This window comes from Amblyomma mixtum, chromosome 1 (genome assembly GCF_055824585.1).
Source record: "Amblyomma mixtum isolate Tamu chromosome 1, ASM5582458v1, whole genome shotgun sequence".
Taxonomy (NCBI): domain Eukaryota; kingdom Metazoa; phylum Arthropoda; class Arachnida; order Ixodida; family Ixodidae; genus Amblyomma; species Amblyomma mixtum.
The window spans coordinates 224,370,437-224,391,554 of record NC_143012.1 but is presented as its reverse complement, the minus strand read 5'-3'; the positions used below and the strand labels follow the sequence as shown (position 1 = coordinate 224,391,554).

General features: G+C 44.3%; 1 protein-coding gene across 2 annotated transcripts in view; it reads left to right on the top strand.

Annotated features, from left to right (window-relative positions):
* LOC149371048 (uncharacterized) overlaps window positions 1–21,118 on the top strand; it is a 287,128-nt gene that overhangs the window by 226,145 nt on the left and 39,865 nt on the right. For both annotated transcript variants that reach the window (XM_089564481.1, XM_089564487.1), the window contains one exon: window positions 17,021–17,185. In XM_089564481.1, coding sequence (XP_089420607.1) covers window positions 17,021–17,185 — 165 coding nt within the window. The remainder of the gene's footprint in view (window positions 1–17,020; window positions 17,186–21,118) is intronic.

Genomic DNA, 21,118 nt, shown 5'->3' with positions numbered 1-21,118 from the left:
CCATGCTTTGAAATACCAAGAACATAGCCCGACAAAGACATCTTCTCTAAAAAGAGGCACTGTGCATTTAAGATAGAAAAGAAAATTATCAACTCGCTGTGATAACTATAGTTATCACTCCATGCAAGCACTAGTGCTGAAAATCAATTTTCTGCTGACAACATTGCAGGACGCAATCGAGTTCAGAGCATTCGGCAGGGCGCAGCTGATCATCTGACGAATGTAATTACTGCACTTGAGACACTAATGCGCCTATGGGAGTAAAATAGATGTAAGCTGCCCTCTTGTGCACTCCTTTCTATAAAACGGAGTACGCTAGATAACAGCTTACTCCCTCTTCATTCTTTTTTGTTTAGGGTGTAGAGTCGTGAGAAATGTAAAAGGAACAAACTTTCTGAACAAAGTTGCGAATTCTGTGGTTGTTGCTTCATTGAAACTGACGATGACTTGGATATTATACACCAAGAGAAAAATAAGCTATAAATCAGGAAAACTGTGCTTGTCATTCATAACTAGAGAGTAAAAATTAAATGAATGCTCAAAATCTGTTCTTTTTCATACTTCTCATCATGTTCTGGCTACCTCGTATGATGTTCTGACTACTGCGTATCTTGTTCTGGCTACAACGGCTATTGAGCCGCAGTTTTATCGCTGCAATCAACACGCAGACCACGTCATGCACCATCTTTTCGCTCAAACCAGCGTGGCAACCCGATAGCGCGTCAGTCAAGTTCTTAGAAGTGAGCTTCCACTTGAGTTTTTATCTGCCGATCAGCTGTGTCATTTAGCTTGCGGTACATTTCAATGACGATAGGAACTCCTTTCAAAGCGTTAAGCCCTACCAGCTGTTCGTTATTTACTGCCAAATACAGTGTTCATGCTGCCAGATGAACTATAAATGACTTCCGACCCCACAGGATTGTCTCATAATCCCCGAAAAAGTCAGTAATTCATTCGTCGAAATCAGTATGCGTCCAGGAAAACCGAAACTGTCATCCTAAAATAAACGCAAAAAAAAATGCGTCGAATTTTTAAAAACTGAAAAACCAGAAAGACCGACCCCTAATTTAATCTTTACGTTTTCATGAATTCTGTCGATTGCCGCTGAATGGCACTTGCTTTAGAGGCCTCGCAGTAACGAGCTGGGTTTATTTGCATTCCACTGCCGCTATGTTGAGTTAAGTTAGGCGAAAATATGCCATGACAGCATCGCTCCCAACGGGGAACTTTGGGAGTAAAAAATATTTATCTTTGAACGCGATGTGCTTGTTCGCTGTTATTCAGAAATCATCAAAGGCCGCTGCATTTCAGAATTCGCGAAATATGTATTAGTTAACTAAAATGTGCATAGTAACTCTTCTAATAACTTATCTTGCATTTGCCGATAGTATAACATGTGAAACAGACGAGGTAAATACTTTTGAATTTAACGGTAAATGCTGTATCATGTACCTATACTGCTAACATGTTCGATTATATGTGCGCAAGATTTCTCAATGCTTCAAGAATTTGTGGTAATGTCAAAAAACTTACAATCGCAAATCTAGTTCTCCATCTTTTAGGAGTGAATTTGGGTAAGAATTTTTCGTCACGAGTGAATCACACAGCTGTAGCATTTGTTGCACTTTTATTCAAAGGCTGTCAATGATTTTAATGAAGTGCGATAAAATCAGAGCAGTGAATGGCATCATAAAATGATTATCTGGCAGACTACGATTCTCCCTAGTGCGAAATTTGAACGCAGTTCTCTCGGTGTCTCAGTCTCTGTAGGCTCATTGTTTTGCTTTGCTGGGTCGTCAGCACGTCTGTCGACGATATTAGTTTGATAGTTATATTAGTCGATGAAGCAGACGATGTGCAATGCACAGCGGCAGTGTGTTTTCCAGTTTAACACGAGGCGTGATCGGCTGCGGCGATAGCCTATTGCTCTCGTGCAGTTATAAAAATGGTCTATAGACAGTCTATAGACTTCTTATTGCCTCTAATGACTTCCTATAGATGTTGCTTTTTGTCTATCCATAGTCTATAGACTGTCTATAGACAAAATTCCGCTAAAAGTGTATGTCCATAAATCTACAGATCGTCTATAGACTGTCTATGGCATTTGTATTGCCTATAGACTGTTCTCTAAGATTTGTCTATAGAAAGTCTATAGACTTTATAGACAGAAGTCTATAGGCACTCTATAGACTGTCTAAAACTTTTTTTTGTAAGGTGGCCAGCGAAGCTGATCTGCTCACGGCGCTGCGGATTCGAATTCCAGTCGCGGCAATGTTTACTTTTATTTATGATTTGAATCGGTTACACCGACGACGACGACGCGGCTCAAACAACGAATGGGCGCTTAAGAGCTGCTCTCTAACTAGGAAACGCGACCCAGTTACGTTTACTTATACACTTTTGGCGGGTCAAATTTCTCGTGTGGCCCAGGTACGAGACCTTCGTGTTGTTGTTGATTCAAGGTTTGATTTTAGATTGCATGTAAATTCAATTGTGTTACGCGCATTGAGGCACATTGCTGTTATCTCTAGACTAACAAACAAACTTCGACGGCACGAATGTCTACGTACTCTATACTGTGCCCTTGTGAGACCGCGTCTTGAGTTCGCGTCAGTAGGCTGGAATAGCGTATCTGTCGCTTATTGCACGAAAATTGATAATGTCGAGCGTAAGTTCATACGCATCTATTATGATAGATATATTGGTCACTGTCGTTTCTACGACTATGATTCTCTCTTGGGAGACCTCAATATGTGCACCCTTGGCGACAGGCGACGCATACGTGACATGCAGTTTCTGCAAAAAGTCGTGCGCGGTTTCATTAACTGTGGGACCTTAGTGATGTCGCTCAATTTTCGTGTGCCGCATGCAAAAGCCGCAAAACGTTTCGACACATTTTATCCCGACTTGCACGCCACCTGTCCAATGACTCGTTTACAAATCCTCTACAACAAAACGTTTATTGACACGCACATATTTGCCTAAATGTTGTTTTCATGCCTGATCTTAAATGTTTTTAAGTGGTAATTGTGATGTATCTGACCTTGTGTGCGCTCGTTTAGGCCCCTTAGCTGTTGAGGCACACTCAAATAATCATATCTACCTACCTATCTTCCTCTAAAATTGTGGCATCAATAGTAAAAGAATAACTGGCGGGAGTGGCTGCTAACTACGTCCATCCGCCCTTCCGCCTCTTTTCTGTGCGATCTTTATTTTGCTTATTTGTTGCTTTGTATAAATGCAGGTGTGCTACTCTAGCTAAACTGGACAATTATCTATAAGCAATAAAATCCCCCCCCCCCCCCCCTCCCGTTCTTTTTTTCAAGCGGCGTGATCTGTAGGCGTGGCTGAAAGCATTCTCATTTATTTATTTTGAAATAAATGCCTCAATAGCAGTTGCCTCAACAGAGGCATAGAAAGGTCAGGTTATGTGTGATTGCTGCGTATAACAAGCTATTTTTATACAAAAGGGGTAGTGCACGGATTAAGGAATACGTGAACAAATCAGGAAAGTACTCGAACAAAGTCGGGATCTGTGAATCGAAGTTTACGATGTTATTAATGGATCGTATTTCTATTATTTTTTTTCGCGATGAGTGTGAAACGGCAATTCATTTGACGAGGTGAAGACAATGCACGGAGCACCTGCGTCAGCACGGGGATGCGGCTTCAATAACAAGGAAGCATTACGACAGGGACGCTCTTTACGCTTGAACGCTCACACCTATCGCGATACGGAGCTCAGTCTGCCCATGGAAGCAGCGTTCGTTGCGCTGTTTCGCGACCTGCCAAATGATGTTGACCTTCATCGAGGTTATATCGACGTCATTGTTCGTTACGGCACCATGGTCAAAACAATATTGAGTCATTTGCTTCGTACGCACAACAAACACGCACGAAAATAAACGGTACGTACCGCTGTGGTTTTAAGTGGTGTCTGAGGTAACCGCATTCATGTCCAACATTCTTGAATAAAAATGTTGAATATTGGAAAATTCTAAGGTACTGTTGTCGAAATATTGAAGGTCACAGTCCATCCATCAGTTTTGTTGCAAAATATTTTTTTTTAAGTTTTTTCATCGTTCGCATCGAGCAGTTAGGATGATTTGAATTTGATTTACGGGGGTTTAACGGCCCAAAGCGACTCAGGCTATGAGGGACGCTGCAGTGAAGAGATACGGAAGTTTCGACCATCTGGGGTTCTTTAACGCGCACTGACATCGTACAGTAAACGGATTACCATAGAAAACCAATGGGGTAGACCTTCCACAACAGAAGAACCTTAATAGCAAAAAAAAAAAATACAAGCGCGTTACAAGCGCGTCGACGTGAGATGTGCGTTTTTATTGATTTTTAGAGTGAAATATAACAATATAAGAAAAAATTCCGTTCAAATTTTTTTCCCCTTGAGAAATGTTTTGTCCAGAATTGTTAGTTATAGTTGCGCCGACGAAGAAACAGAACATGGGGACAGAGAAATTCGTAGGGCTGAGGATCACAAGAAGCATGCTGTCATTTGCGCCGCGCGAAACACAAAAATTAGTGTAGTATTAACTCATGGCCACGTTTCAAGCTTTAAGATGACTTTATTCAAGCGCGAAAGGTCAAATTCCAGCTCATGCCATTAGAATGCAGCGTAAGGATCTCTTGAGGTATTGTGTTGAGGTCCAATTCCTTTTCCATTTTGTTCAATTTATTTCCAGTATAAGCACGTTTGCATTCTTCGAATTCCGCGACTGCACTGTGTTCGAAATAAATGAAATAAAAATAAATAAATCTGGCACAATCTCGGTAGAAGAGCAGCTCGTCGGTCTCGTCGCTCGAGAAATACTACGAGCGCAGGAAAGTTCTCCTTTGCCGTCAGTTTGGCTTACTCAGTTGTGCACTCTGTTATCATTTTCTCCCCTCCCGTTTAAGTACCAAAAGGACTCCTTACCGTCTGGGTGCAACACTGATCATCCCTCGTATCTCGCTTAGGCGTAATGATTGTCGAGCGCTCTCGTTCATTACATGGTAGTTTGGAGGCCAGGAATGGCTGCGACCATTAGCATAAGCCTTCTCGGCTGGCATCGATGTTCGTCCAGGTTATCTGAAGCGAATGCTAATGACGGTTCGTTATCTAGACGGAAGTAAATATTTTTCTATACCCCCGCTTCAGGTAAATGTTCTGCTTCATTTGGCGTCTGTACTCTGCTTAGGCCAGCCAACATTCATATTTTAGTCATGCGGTACAGGTTGTTCAACGACGCATGTAGCCGAATCAGTGCTACATATATGAAGGATTCCAAAAACACTACAGACGGCAGGTTGGTAAGCGTTCTTGTTTTAATGAGGAAGAAACGATGCATGAACGATTCTCGCTGCTCATATTTCTGAGAAGCAGTGACGACCACATGAAAATATGCACAGAAAAAAGCATGACATACTTAAGTCGGTGTAAGAAGTGCAAAACAGGAATTTCGTTGACTGCCTTTTCAGGGCACTTGGCAAAAAAAAAAAACAAAAACGAAGAAAGTCTGGTCAGCCTGCTCAGTCCACTATAGCTCGTGTAAGTGGCGCACATTTAGCCGGGCAGGCGCAAGTATCGCAGCTGTTGTACTACCGCATAATTCTGGGCGTGCAGGACGTGCTCATCAGTTTGAAACTAATGCAAGAAATTTCTCATATTTGAATATGTGTCGCCGCACACTAGTATGAACTAATATGCTCCTCCTCTGGCTCCTCCTAAGCAGCACAGCAGCACGTGGCAAAACATCCTAGCCTCAGAAGTCGAACCCACAAACCACTTGTTTTCATTAGCATAAACGCTTAAGGCAAAGGCGATACAACTCTTATAACTCCACCAGTACACTGTTCTGAGAACCACACTGCTACTTCAAATTCGTTAGCTAGGGCTTGGCTAGGGCTTAACGTCGCCCGCCTCGCAGGTAAATAGCCAGCGGCGTAGCCAGTATCTCCGCACCGCCTTGCATCGTTCAGCCTTGCAGTTACGGCCAAAGGCGGCGCGTTAGAGAGCGGCTGTTATTCTAGACCGGCGTAGATAGGCAGGGGCGTACTGCGAAAGACACGGCCAGCGGCGGCGTGGGGCGTAGTTCCAAGGGGGGCAGCCGGGACGCGTGGCCGGGCGGCGCGATGGAGCGTGGCCACCCCGGTCACGTCTGTCCCCCGGTAACACAGAGAGGGAAGGCCGCGTCAGGAAGACACGGCGACCCGGTCGCCGGGCTCTCGCCAATGCCTTCGATCTCCCCTTTCCAGAAAGAGGGGGAATGAGAAAGGGCCCCCAGTATATTGGGTGGTTGTTCTTGGCCGATCGATGCATCCGTCGGTGTCACATCCAGACGGCTGCGTTTCGGATCCTGCTGATTGGCAGCCGGGGCCTGTCTCTTTGAGCGTTTAATTGACAAGCCGCTGTCGTGACCGCGGTCAGGACTTGTCGGGTTTGGACAGGCAGAAGGGGCAAATCGGGGCACAGGGGTTTTTCGGGTTGAAGTAGAACGATGTAGGACACCTCAAGCGCATGGCTCGTATCGTATGTGTTCACGTTCGATCTGTGCAGCATTCTGCACTGTTGACTACGCGCCCCCGAATTTGGACCCAGATTTTCTCGTTGTAGTTCTCACAGTCAGTGTTGCCTTCTGTAATAAAAAATTTGGCGATGAACTTATTTTTTGACCCGTAAGTTGTTACTACAATTCGCTTTTGCGGGTGTTTTGTTAGCGCATTATATGATGAAAGAAGAAAAGAAATGAGGCTTATGGACTTCAAAGAAGCATGAACTCACAAGATACCAGTGAAACGACACCCAGAGCGCTGGACAGGAGATGTTTAGCCAGCGGTGTGTGTATGCTGTTTTCTTTATGAATGTATAAACGTTTATTGCTTGACTCACGGTAAAGAACCACGAAGTCGTAATTTCTACAATAGTGACGTTGCTTTAGGGGTCAATAAAATATTTGTAACGTAAAGGCGAGGGCCTTGGAGTAAAAAGGCTGAAAATAAAACGTCAATCCACATACACCATTTAGAGGATTATTATGTAAAAAGAAAAAATGACCAGGTAAAAGAAAAAAAGGCTACTTCTGTTCAAAAAGCTTTCGAAAGCTCATGATGTTAGAAATTTAGGCTAGAAATCTCCTTGTACTATCCTGATGAGAAGGATGACGTCAACACATTGTGGACTATCGCCTAAAAAGGTTCCGCAACGAAATAAAACTGTACGCATGGGGAACACTTGAACAAATCGAAGCTATCGAACTAAAGCCTAAGGCAAATTGCTGAAGAGGCTAGAGCGAAAGAAAGCAAAATGAAATTTATGGGTTTAATGATTACTTTTCGCTCTCGCATGATACAATGACGTTGAAGTCTATGGTTCTGTCCGTATGGACAACTCATTATTCACTAAAAGGTGCAGTGTTTAATTTTGTTCTGTGTTTAGTTCCCTAATGCTTCGCTTAAAATTTTAGAGCAAGAAACGACGTGGAGCCGTTTCACATGCCGGATGTTACTTCGCCTGAACAAGGAGAATATTTTCGGCCTTGCTCATATGGGCACAAAGAAAGTCTGCCGCCGCTGAATTTGTTCCAACTGAATTTCTGAGGCTGTACATAGAATTAGTCGCTAAATAATTGCTTATATTATCTGGGCATCTCTAGAACGGCATTCTTTATCATTATATTGTCTAGGGTCTAGGACAATACCAGTAATCAAAGCTGAAAGCAAGCACATTCTTGACAAATACGGACCTATTCCTATCACATGCACCTGCTGGAGGACAGTTGAGCGGGTCTTAGTAAAGTGCTTATCTGAATACCATGAGGACGCTAATAAGCTTACTCCCAATCAATATTTATTCGTTTATTTATTTATTTAGTTTTACCCTCAGGGCCTTGCAGGCATTGCAGAGGGAAGTGGGAAGAAAATATAGAGGGAACAATGGAGACAAAGGAAACGGGTACATAACAGATTAATACTGTGTATACAATGTTAGCTAAGACAGTAAACACATTAGTGTAGAACAAAATCGCCAGAGCTTATACAACACCAGCCAAAGGTTTGGGAAAATTATTTATGACAGTAATAGATACAATTTCATCAGGAAGATCGTTCCATTCCTTAGAAGTACGGGGAACAAATGAGCGTAAGAAAGAAACTTGTTTGCATAAGGGGATTGCAACTTTATGGGGATGATCAATGCGGCGCGATAAGTAATATGGTTTAGGAAAGAAATTATTGTGTAGGCTGGAGTGATAATATAACTTGTGAAATAGGGTTAGTCGAAAAATTTTTTGTCGCGAAGAAAATGACTGAAGACTAAGGCTAGCTTTCATTTCCGTTATGCTAGCTCCTCGGTGATATTTAGAAAGAATGAAACGAGCGGAGTGAGTTTGAACATGTTCAAGCGAAGTAATTAAATAGTTATGGCTAGGATCCCAGACTGCTGTTGAGTATTCTAGCTTAGGACGTATTAATGTTTTATAAAGAACTGATTTCAAAAAAGTTGGTGCGCGAGAAAAATTACGTTGCAGATAACCTAAAGGTGGTGCAGAAGGAAGTTATGAAGTTATCTAGTTTAATCCGACTAGTAGGAACACCACACGATTATTCAATAAATAGTAAACGACACAGCGCAAGTGGATGACGTTTGCCTAGGCTAGTTTGAAGTGTTGGGCGTATCCGATATGAAGAGCCTGTTAAAAGCATCTTGACCTTAGCATCAACCGGGCCACTGTATGTTGAATGAAAGCTTACTTCAGAAGCAGAACACAGTTTGCGGAGGTAAAGGACGCGAAGTCCGACAACCTAGGGGCTTTCAGGTGTCCCACAAGAGTCTGGGGGCATGTTATTTTGCTATGCTAGCCGTTAAACTTAGGGTTCTAGGGAAAAACGCCGACCAACGTCGTGACCATCAAGCGTTGTCAGAGATTCATTTTGTTAAGATATAAATTTATGAATTCTGTGACCGGTATGCTGCGCAAACTAACGTACCTTTACTTAGAATACGAAGTATCATTTGCAAAATAAATACTTGAAACGAAACGCAAGCTTCCTTGAAAAGCGTTCTTGTCAATCCCTGAAAAGTTCTCACCAAGATCACCTTATACAGAACACAGTCTCAGTTAACTCAATTAGATAACCTTTTTTCTTGAGAACAATAGCTAACTGGAATTCCCTGCTAAAGGCTATTTTACAAGCTGACATTCTGGCCTGATTTGAAAATTGTTTGGCCCGTTACTTGCCTGGTTAAAATTCTTCGTTGCTTTATCAATCAATCAATCAATCAATCAATCAATCAATCAATCAATCAATCAATCAATCAATCAATCAATCAATCAATCAATCAATCAATCAATCAATCAATCAATCAATCAATCAATCAATCAATCAATCAATCAATCAATCAATCAATCAATCAATCAATCAATCAATCAATCAATCAATCAATCAATCAATCAATCAATCAATCAATCAATCACCTTTATTTCCTTTGAGAAGGAGGAGTGCGGGACTAAAAGCTCGGGGAGCTTGACGAGGTCCCGACCCCTTACTGGTTGGCAAACAGCAAGATGACGGCAAGTCATACATAAAAAAAAGCAGACAATATCAAAGACACACTAAAAAAGGCAAACGCAAAAGAAACTCAAACAAAAATGCCGGTACAAATCAACAGAAGCTGTCGCGAACAAAATGAAATTATTTTAGTCTTGCAAAAAAACAAGTTGGCAAAAGTGTCTGACGATGTCGTTTTGGTTACAGGTGGGATCAAACTCCACACGGTTTAGTAAATTTAGCAATGAGGGCAACGTGTAAGATAATGATTGTTCATCGTAGGATGTCCTAGGGGTGGGCACGGACCATATTTCTTTGTATCTGGTTTGACGATCACTTGTGTTCACCTGTAGTCTTGCAAGACGAATTGCATAATCCATATGAAATTTAACGAAAGCTTTATAGCGTACAATCAACCTATAATTGTATAAACAAAACACAGGAAGAATATCAAACTTTGAAAAAAGAGGCTTCGTGGAGAAAGTGTAATGTACATCAGCAATATAACGCACTGCTCTCTTCTGCAGTAAATGTAGCCTGCGCAAATTGGTCACACCAGTTGTGCCCCACACCATGTTACAGTACTGCATAAGAGATAGCACTAAAGCATTGTAAAGCATAAGTTTCACTTTAGCAGGGATAAAGCGCCGCACACGCGCAATGGCACCAATGGCAGATGACAACTTAGATTGGAGGTAGTCGATATGCTCATTCCAGGTAAGATGCTTTGAAAAATGTACTCCAAGACTATTTACAGAGTCCACCATCTCTAACTGTTGGGAGGCAAGAAACAAATCCATCTGTTCTGTCAACACTTTGCCTCTAGGCGTGTACAAAATTACTTTTGTTTTAGTGGGATTTATTTTCAAACAATTCACCTCAGCCCAGACATTTAAATCAGCCAGCGTCTTGTTGGCCTTGCTTTCAATATCTTTGCACAAACTGCCTGTAATAAACAGTGTTGTGTCATCAGCATAAGAAATAACCGAAGAATTTTCTGTGCAGTGTGCAATGTCATTTACGTAGATTAAAAATAAAAGCGGTCCTAAAATTCTTCCTTGCGGCACACCAACATTAACCGGTTTCATTGCGGAAATGACATTGTTGGCATCTACAAATTGCTTTCTGAAAGAAAGGTAAGATTTAAAAAGCGCATGTGCTATTCCCCGCACGCCGTAATTTTCTAATTTGTTGAGAAGGATAGAATGATTGATCAAATCAAATGCCTTAGAGAAATCAATGTATATACCTAATGCCATGTGCTTACGACTGAATGCATCTATAATAATTTCTTTTTGAGTGAGGAGGGCTGTTTCGGTAGAGCGGTGCTGTCGAAAACCATGCTGAAAGTCATGAAGCAGGTTGTGGCGATTAAAAATTGCATTGTTGCTCATATAACTACTGTTCCGGTAGTCGATATCACGAATATCAAGATTATTCTTGTGAATATGCATAATGAATCAGGTACCAACGATTTTAACCTGATGGATGTGAGCTTGCACGTAAGATGCATTTGTGTCTTGATGTTTCATTTTAGTTTGAGTCAATCATCTTAGGTTTGTACAAAATTGGTGCTTGTGGACACTAACACTTGCTGAGGTGTATTTTGTACGGTATTTCATTCGCCCGTGGAATGACATTACACCTAATTATAATATAAAACTAAAAAAAATGGCTGTGGCTCAACTTGGTTAAGCCGGGAAATCGCGAAAGCAATACCCATGGCTACGCCCTCGCTCACATGATAGTCGTGCTGTTGTGGTGCTTGTGTGAAACTTGTTGTATACCTTGGTGCTGCTGTGGTGATCACTTGGCTAATCTATGTAGCTCGCACGTTCTCGCCGAGCCGCATACTGGGCACGTCGCTTAGCGACTCTTGTTTCACGCTCTTCCTCTGTCTCTGTAGCTCGCCGCTCTATTTTACGCGCATTACGACGAGCCTCCCTAGTGGTAGGCGGCATCGCCGCGAAGCAATGTTAAGGCGCTGGTGGTTGGCACAGCTACTGCTTTCTAGCGACATGAGTCGAGCCGAAATCTCTTCAGCGTAACGCCACAATCGCGCTCCTAGCGGAGAGCGCAGCAGTTAGGCGCCCGTAGTCGTGGCCGCCGCGATCTGCTCCGGCGGCGGCGCGCGCCGTTGCTCAAAAGCGCGCTTCTATACGCGCTTCGATCGCGGAGGTCACGCCGTGGTGGCACCGCCGCGGCCTGCGACGGCGCGAGTCGATCGCCCTTCTCTTCGGCGTGACGTCACAAAGCACCTGTTGCGCTCCTAGCGGAGAGCGCAGGCGTTAGGCGCCGGTGGTGGTGGCACCGCCGCGCCACGGCAAAGGCTGGAAGTGCAAGTAGTAAAGCTTTCGCTTTAAAATACAAATAGCCATTCCCAAATTGAAAACAACGGACCCAAAACACAGCACGAAGAAAGCAAAGAAATTATTTGACGAGGTTCATCAATGAATCATATGGGGAATATATATGCATGGTGAGGAAAATGAAGAGCGAACTACCTGTACCTGTCAAATATATAGTTTCACGCTTAGTAAGTTAGCCCACGCTGGCCACAGATAAGATCGATGTTTTGACGTGTAAAGCAGTGCGTAGCGCATGGTAAGCAACCGGCTGGTCATCGACGGCGCCTCACACACTTGAACGAAAGCGCATAAGAAGTGATGCCGTTTAGTTCTTAACTGTGCCCATTCGCATTTGTACATTGCCCAATGACAAAATTATGTAATATGCAGCACTACTGGCCGAAATAGTGGCATCATGAAACGATCACGCGAATGAGATAAACAGCGCGAAAGATAATTATTAGGCTCGTAGAAACTGTATGAAGAAATTTTGAAAAGCATAACTCGTCCATTTTACGCATCCGGGCAAGTTAAGGAGACAAAAGGGCTAGCAACTGCATATTTCCAAACTTATCTGATACTACTTGGAAGCACTGGCAGGTTTGGAATGCTCTCAGAAATATTCGCTTCGAGGGCGTTCTGCGATATATGCATGGCAGTTTGCTCATGGACAGGGCCCTAAGAGACGCGTTTACATCACCGAAACCTGTAATATGTTCACCCCACCCGCGCAGGTAATTTAATCAACTCGTGGCTACAAATGCGCATGCCTACTGTACAGCGTGACATTACAAAAGATACATTACGCTAAGAGACCTATGGTGGATGCACCTGTATTTCCGTTTGTCCGCCCTTTTTGGATCACGAAAACTTTGCTGTCAGTGGGGGTAACCTCTTCATGGAACGCGGTAATGCATACAGTGTAGGCTGAGATCTATAGAAGAACCCCTCTCCTAGCTGCACCGCTAACGTATCGCTGGTAATGAACAGAATTACTGGTAACGCAATCGCTGGGTATGGTTTAGCAGACAGTTGCATGAGGCTTGCTATGAAATTTTAGGCTTAAAAAAAAAAATACTTGTGACTACTGTGCAATGGCGCTGTCTATAACTACAAACAATGGAAACATGTTCTCTGAAAAGCAGCTGTTGGCTGGAAAGTGGACACCATTTTCTCCTCTAAATGAGGCAGTATCGTGCCCAGAAAGCAGCAGTTAAGACATCTGTGCTAATGCTTCGCCGTGAAACATTAAGTGGATTAAATTACAACGGACGGCTAATAAATGGTTTGGTTCGGTTTTTATGGGGGTTAACTTCTCAAAGCCAAGCTATGAGCGACGCCGTAGTGAAGAGCTCCGGATAATTTCAAACACCTGCGGTTCTTTAAAGTGCATCGACCGCGCACAGTATATAGGCCTCTAGCATTACGCCTCCACCGAAATGCGACCACTGCGACAGGGTCGAACACGCGTCTTTCTGGTCAGCAGCCGAGGGCCATAATCCCTGACCCACCGCCGCCACGGCTGGCTAATAAATGAGGGATTACACTCCTTTCTTTTCAGTTCCGAATGATATAGTCCCCTATCGAACATGGCAGCACCGTCCACCGGTGGGGACAGTTTACTCTGTGCATATATAAAATTGCATTATCTCATGCTTGTACAGCGGCGATAAGAAGGTGGACTCGTAATGACATACTAAGAAAAAAAAACTAGCCTTACCGTGTGCTTTCCTTGCTTTCAGTAATTTATTTCGTACAAGGGTCCTTACCAGCACCAACAGATGCCTATCTTTTTCCCAAACAATGGCGCAGATCTTGGCTCTGGGTGTATCGATGACAAACGTTGCGAAAGTAGGTTCTTGCCCGACAGCTGCTGGCCCCTTTCGATCGCGTTCTACGTATTACTGTGGTAGGACAGGGAGTGCCTCATCCGCCGCTCTGGTCGCTCTGGCCAGGTTCAACGCTGGTGAACATCCTCAATGTTTGGCTATGCGCAGCATAAACACCTTCGAAAACAGCAGGCCAGACAGCCGCTGCCGCCGCGGCTTAGCTAGCAGAGCATTTTATGCGATATGTGCAAACAGGGGGTACAGATCGCACCGGTCGCGCGCGGCTGTCTTTTCTACTGCTTTCGGTAAAACTATCACCGATATAACATAAGATATTTTTGTTCTAATCAGCACAACTATGAAAATAAAACAATACATGTCCTCTCCTTGACCTCAGAATTGACTTCTGTTTTGTTTTATGGTGGTTTAACGTCCCAAAGCGACTCAGGCTACGAGAGACGCCGTAGTGAAGGTCTCCGGAAAATTCGACCACCTGGGGTTCTTTAACGCGCACTGACATCGCACAGTACACGGGCCTCTAGAGTTTTACCTCCATCGAAATTCGACCGCCGCGGCCGGGATCGAACCCGCGTCTTTAGGGTCAGCAGCCGAGCGCCTTAACCACTGAGCCACCGCGGCGGCTAGAATTGACTTCTTTCGCGTATATTCACATTCTTCCATGTCTGTCAGCATTTTGTTTTTCTTTAATGCGTTCGCATGAGAGCGGTGATGAGAACGAAATCCCTGCGTCCAACGCGTTTCCAATAGAGCATGCAGGAGAAAAAAAAAACTTATGCTTACGGCCTCAAGCGGGATTCAAACCCCCGGTGGCGCAAACAGATGGGTTTCGCATGCTGCTGCTTGCCAGCCTATAGCCCTGTTCTTTGCGAATCGTCGTCGAGTACCAGTGCAGCTGGAATGGTAGAATCAGAAAAATGCAAATCACTGGCCGCGCCTAGCCTTATGTATAAGTCAACGCGATCGTTTGAATAACAGGAACAGCATACGGCACGCTCTTCATAAAATAAAAAAAAAGTGGCAGGGTTTTAGCGTAGTTAAACCGTGCAGACGTGCGAAAGAATGTGTTTAGCCTGGTTGGCTCATGGTTTTGCTCTGCTGGGTCGTCGGCACGTCTTGCGACGATATTAGTTCGATAGCAGAATTAGCAGAATTGACTCATACACGAGAGTGTATGAGTCAGAATGTAGGCCTGCGCAGCCCTGCTGTGCGTTCACCACTAATCGCCGTATGCATCTGCCGAGCTCGGACAGCGTCATGGTACCTGTCCTCAGGAGTTACAAGCCCTATGTGGTTGGCTGCGGCCGTCAGTAGGCCGCACGAAGAGGATTTGCAAGTTCCCGAGAAGTGAATGGTTCAGCGCTGTCTGTACTTGCTTGATTTGCTTTATGGCCCAGTCAATTCGTATTGTTACCAGAGGATAGAGCATGCACGTTCCCTTGTACCTTGGCCTCTTTGAGGCAACTGGTGTGCGTGACTGCGCTGGAAAAAATTATTTTCCCATGCACTCTCGTCCCGTAAACTTTTGCTGCCAATAGTACATATAGGAATCGGCACAGTGTTGTGGGAGGATTCGGGTTCAACTCCAGCTAGCAGATTGTATTCCTTTTTTTTTTTTAGCGCAGAGCCTGCCGCAAAATTTCAGTACACGAAGGTTTTTATATATCTCGCATAAATAGAGTTGCAGCCTTCGCGGTCATCGAACCCGGTACCTCGTGGCGAGCGTGAGAGCGCGTTAGTTACTGAGCGTCCAAGGCGGCTGAGACTGGACGAAATAAATAAACGTGCAAGTGGTTTATTCAGCTGTTTGGTCGAAAACTGATGTGCCTCGTGAACTCTGTTTAGACTGCGCCCCACATAACACTAAAACAATACGGAGCTGGCGTCACTTGCGGCCAGCGCAGATCATGCTGTCCGGCCTAGTTCGTGTAATATTTCAAAGGCAAACTTGGGCGAAAAGAGCACTCTCAAAACAGGACACAGAATATGCTCTAGCCCTGTGTACTGTTTTGTGTGTTCTTACTGCGCAACTTTACCGTATTTGAATAACTTCTGTTTTTTATAGACGTTTAATATTTTTGTAATGTCAGTGCAGTAAGTGCTTCCCATCCCTGCTGATTGATGCTAACCTATCAACTGAGAAGGCGTTGCGAAAAGCAAAGATACCATTCAGCCCAATGATGAACCGATGATGAAGCTGTTTATTAGATGAGAATCAGCCTTTAGGCGAAAAAATATACTTTGAGGTAATTCGTGGCATTCCGCCTTCTTGTCTCGTTCCACTGTAGCGAGGAAACGTTCTGTTCCGAACGCTCTCAGTGTCACTAGCACCCTACAACGCGCGCAGTAGCTCCTATAGCTTGTTACCGCGCATGTATCTATGTAAGAACGCTTTAATATAAATTTTCGTGGCGGAACTCTGACAACAGCATCTGAATGTGCCTGCAAAACAGTCGTGCAATAGAGCAGAGTAGACAACGTTGCTTCGAGCGCATCCATCCTCCGTGGAAAAGTAATCGGCGCGGCCGCACTGTGACAGTGTGGAGTATCACTCTGGTGGGGCTGTCACGCCGCCATGCTTTTGGTTTGGTTCCATAAATTCTGTAACGAAAGAGAAGAATTGTAAAAGTCCATGTAGTACGTTTCCTACGGCTAGTCGTGTCTTGTCGCTGAGACAGCAAATGACATGCGGCATCAACGGAGGAGGTCCTTAGAGCTTCGGGCGAGAATTCTGAGCAAAACGGACCGCGAAAGCAGACATATAATAGTAAGCTAATTGATAACTGAATAAAGTTTCTGAAAACTAATCAAGAATTGTTTGATCCCTTCAGAGAACTTCTGAAAACTAGCCATGAATTGTATTAGATTCTTGATTAGTTTTCAGAAGTTTTCGGAAAGAATATGGCTAAGGGTCTAGGAGATGGAGCCTTGATGTCTTGTTCTCGATCTCCTCTTGCCCCTTAGCCTCTCACGCAAAGTTTCACAGGCTTAAAAAGTTAATGCCGTTAGCGCTGTGTAGCCCTACTTTATCATCACGCCTAGGCGCATGTTCTCAACTTGAAACTCTCTCGTCCAATTCACTGTACGCTGTTAGCGCGCGCTGCATTCATGCAGTACCTCTGCACGCACGAAACAATGGATGATCGGTATGCGACCGCAATCTGCCGGGCAGCTCTGTCGTTCCCCCGGACGCTCATCGCGCAGTGTAGGGCTTACTGCGTGGCTGCCATGCTGTTTGCGCCAGTGCCGATGGTAACAATGCCGTGCCCTGGCGTGCAGGTGGTGCGCACGATGGGCTGCGGGGTGAGCAAGGTGCACGCCGCCGCCGACCCGTCGTCACAGCCCAAGCGAAGTTTCGGCGCCCAGGGACGCTGGGCCCAGGACGCCTCCAAGCGCTCCACGCCCACAGCCGGCTCCGAGGGACACGTTGACGCCCAGGTGCAGGTGGGTGTGACCTCGACAGCCAGCGTTGCAATGGGGCTCTCTCACGGGTCACTTCGTGCATATAAGCACAGGAAAATAAGGGGAGCACAGTGCGAGAGAAACAAGACATGACTGCTGGTCCAGTCTCGTTACTACCATGCTGTGTATCCTTATATTACGCTTTATCAGGTTGCATAAGCTGCAACGCTCGGAACAAAGAAGCGTCTCTCAGCGAAGAATTTCTAGAGGCGGCGAATTACGAGATAATTTCATTAATTCTGTGCAGAACGTAAGGGCTGAGAGTGAGAACACAGAGGAGTGCACAGTGATCCCTCCCTCCCCCCTTTATCTTAATGAAATTATATCGGGAGAAAAAAGAATTATATAAAGCTTTAGGCACAACTTCTCAAAGCAAAGTGACATTCCTGCCTCACATAAACAACCCTAAATGTAAAAGATTCTCGAGCCCTCAAAATCCTTAAAATGCTTTCACGGAAACGTTGGGAGTCTGAAAGAATATGCCGTCTAAGTATTTAGCGCTCTCTGGTAAAATCTTCCCTAGGTTTCGAGTGTGCAGTGGATAGTTCTGCCAGACCGTCATACTTATAACGATTAGATTCAGTGCATAACCTTAGTCTGCGCCCTTCATGTGGGGCGTACAGAACGTCCCCTGTAACCAGCCTTCAGGTAGGAGCAAATTAGCGTCAATTAGAAAAAGAAGACATTAAAAAAGACATTATAAAAGTTAGGTCACTATACGAACACTTGTGTTGTCCAGTTGTCACAAATTGACCATCTAGAAAAAAATATTAAGTAATGAACCTCGAGAGAAAGCCACTACTGTTGCGGTTTGAAAAAATATGCTACACTCTTGACATACTGAACATATCACTCAGTACTGGACGAAACCATAGCCCATTGCCGCCATGGTACAGTTTTCCGACAGTCTGGGACTTTATCTTCACGCGATTAAATACGAGACAAACACCCTCAGAACCGAAACAAGAACACCTCGCACCAAAAGATAAATATAACAAAAACATATGCATATATAATTTTATGCAGACAGAAGACAGCTCTTTACGTCGCAAGGGCAGCACTGCGAAGTGATCTGGAAAAGGCAGTGCACAACAATTTTTACTGCAGTATGATATGCCTTCGGTATTGCTTTAGGAGAAATAGTGAATAGAATCATCGAGAACAGTATTATTTACGCTATACCGAGCAGCTAAGCGTACTCTAAGAATTTCAGGCTAAAAATTGCCGTTACACCACTAGTCGGGAAAAATCATGCACAACATAAAGACAGCCACAACACAAAGGAGAAGCATAAAATTCTGCTGGGTGCCATGCCATTTCATAATTATTGTAAATTAGAGAGGGGACGTGCGCGCTGCACAAACTCGCATGCATGAAATAAAGAAAGTGAATCTACTCTAGAAATTTTGGGTGGAGCTAGTATGCTGTAAGCTGAGAAATGAATGTCACACCAAATGGAATAATCAATTAAGTAATAAGCTAGATGTACCAAAGCTATCACAGGAGAGGAGAAGTCATGCATACGCAAGGAACGTTTCATAGAAGTGAGTCTATGTCGTCTTTGCTAAAGATGCGCACCCCTAGAACGCTGCTTTATTCTAACAAAGCCAGAGAAAACTACGTGGGAGCAATGCGAAGTGACCCCCCCCCCCCCCCCAAACCTTATTGTGATTTTACGCACAAGTCTCCTGAAGCGAAGGAAAAAACAAGTCCTCCAATTTTAAGGTGAAAGCCTTTAATTCCTCATCGTTGTCAACAGAAGCTTGTGAGCGGAAGGTTGTCAGCAGAGGTGTCACGCTTTTCTAGTCAGACCAGAAAAAAAATGCGCACAATGGGATTCCAATCACCATCCTTCCGTTCCGCAGCCGAGCGTGCAAATCGCTACGCTACTTCCTGCCAACGCGTATGTAGTCCTCCTTGCCTAGGACGCTGGAGAGTGCAGAGAGGCGTCGTATCAGAAGGATGCCTCCCAAACGCCCTCCACTGTCTCCAGCATTTAAGATTCACAAACAATTGTCCATTTAATTAACGTCTTAACCGCACATCAGTGACACAAGCTGCATCACCACACCAAAGGCTTTCGCCTCAACACACTTTAGGTCAACAAAGTTCCCCCCAGAATTTTTTGTGATGAACACATCGCGTAACATGCTATGGAGTACTCCTGGGTTACAACGCGCTCGTCGATGTTTCTTGAGTTTTTGCGTTTTGAAAAAAAGCATAGCTTCTAAACAGTTTGTGACATTTTAATACCATTTTTTTTTCTTTTACGCAACGTAGACACAACAACCTTGCATTTTGTGTGCGGTGGGCTTAGTTGCTTATGCGCCATCATACGCAGCACAGCAATACGCAGATTAGTGGTAACGTTTTCCCTGATAAGACGCGTCGTTACCACTATATACATGACTTGTGTTGAGCGAGCCAGTATCGCGCACTGAGCGGCACAGAAACTGAAAGCTGACATCAGCTTCTGTGCTGACAGGATGGTGCTTGTGTGTGTGGCTGCTCTTTAGAAGGATTGCTGCTGAAACACAGCAGCTCAGTTCAGGTGACAATATATCTACTGCATTGGTCCACGATCGCACGTTCCATACAAGTCTCGCGCGGTCTGTGCACAAGTGAGTACTACGGGAAGGGTATGCGGGCGGAGCCTCCAAGTTAAAAAAAAATTGGCTCGGGTTTAACTCAGTTATGCCTGGATGTGCGTAGCAAGAGGTACGGTTAATCTTATTGTTTAGCTTGTTTATCTCTAGAGTTGCATCTTTATCGTGTAGCTTCAGTGCTTATCAGTGTTTAGGTTTTGTTGTCACCTGTCGTTAAGTTACGGTTACATTAAAAGGTAGACATTTTTAAAGTGTAACGCATTTATTTTCATTCATTTTATTTATCTTGTTGTTTCTCAATTGCCAAAAAACGGCCTGATGGTCGGTGAAGTAGCAAGCAGCCGCCTCAATGGTTCCGACACAGTACTTTGAGGCCAAGATTTGTTGCTGTTTTTCTTTTTGTTTTTGTTTGTTTGTCTTTTCTGTTTTTTTTTTGTTTTGTTCTTGTTTATGTTTGTTTGCTAGTTCTTCCTACGTCTCCTCGGCTCGCTGCCTCCTCTTGGATTCGTTCCGTCGACGAAGCCTGGCTTCTTTCAGTCTCTCCGACTCACTTTCCATATCTGCCGACGAATGCCACCGAGCCGGCCCTTCTATATATTAGATGCAACGCCGGCTCCTCCTTTGCTGTTGCAACGCGGTTTCACCGGCTTCTCCTCTAACGTCATGCCAGATGGCGCGGCGAGCGGCGCTGCCAGCTGCGGTGGTTGCTAGGCAACGGCTCAGCTCGCGGTGTGGCTACCGGCCACAGCGAAACGGCTAGAATACGGCCAATGTAGCTCTCGGTACAAAACTATAAAGGAAGCTTCCGGATAGAAATCTTGGATGTGTCGTGCCGTGATCCTCTCGCCTTGTGTTCGTCTTTTTCTTTTTTTTTGACGCTTACCTGTCCCAAAGAATAAAGCGATTTTTTTTTTTTGTGGAAAGCCGAAGACAAGGGTTACTCCTATCAACTGTAACGAGCGGAATATTCATCATAATCGTAACTAGAAAAAAGCACACCGTGTTCTAGACCCTAATGGAAATCATTTAATAAAAAAATATTCCTGAATATGATGTAAAGTTTTATAAAATATTCGTTAAGGAGCATTAATATATTTCTACAACATGGGTGTTTCATTTTGTGCATCACAATGTTTCAGAGTTACGCTCCTGCAAGTATGCAGGCTACTTTACGGCTCAGTTCGCTCTAAACGACGCGCGATTGAACGAAAAACACAGCTGTTTTTGTCCGAGTGTTTCTAGTTCCTGCTCTTCGCAAATTTCAAAACTCGGTCCAAACACTCAGCGCGTATTGCATACTCGGCGCCCG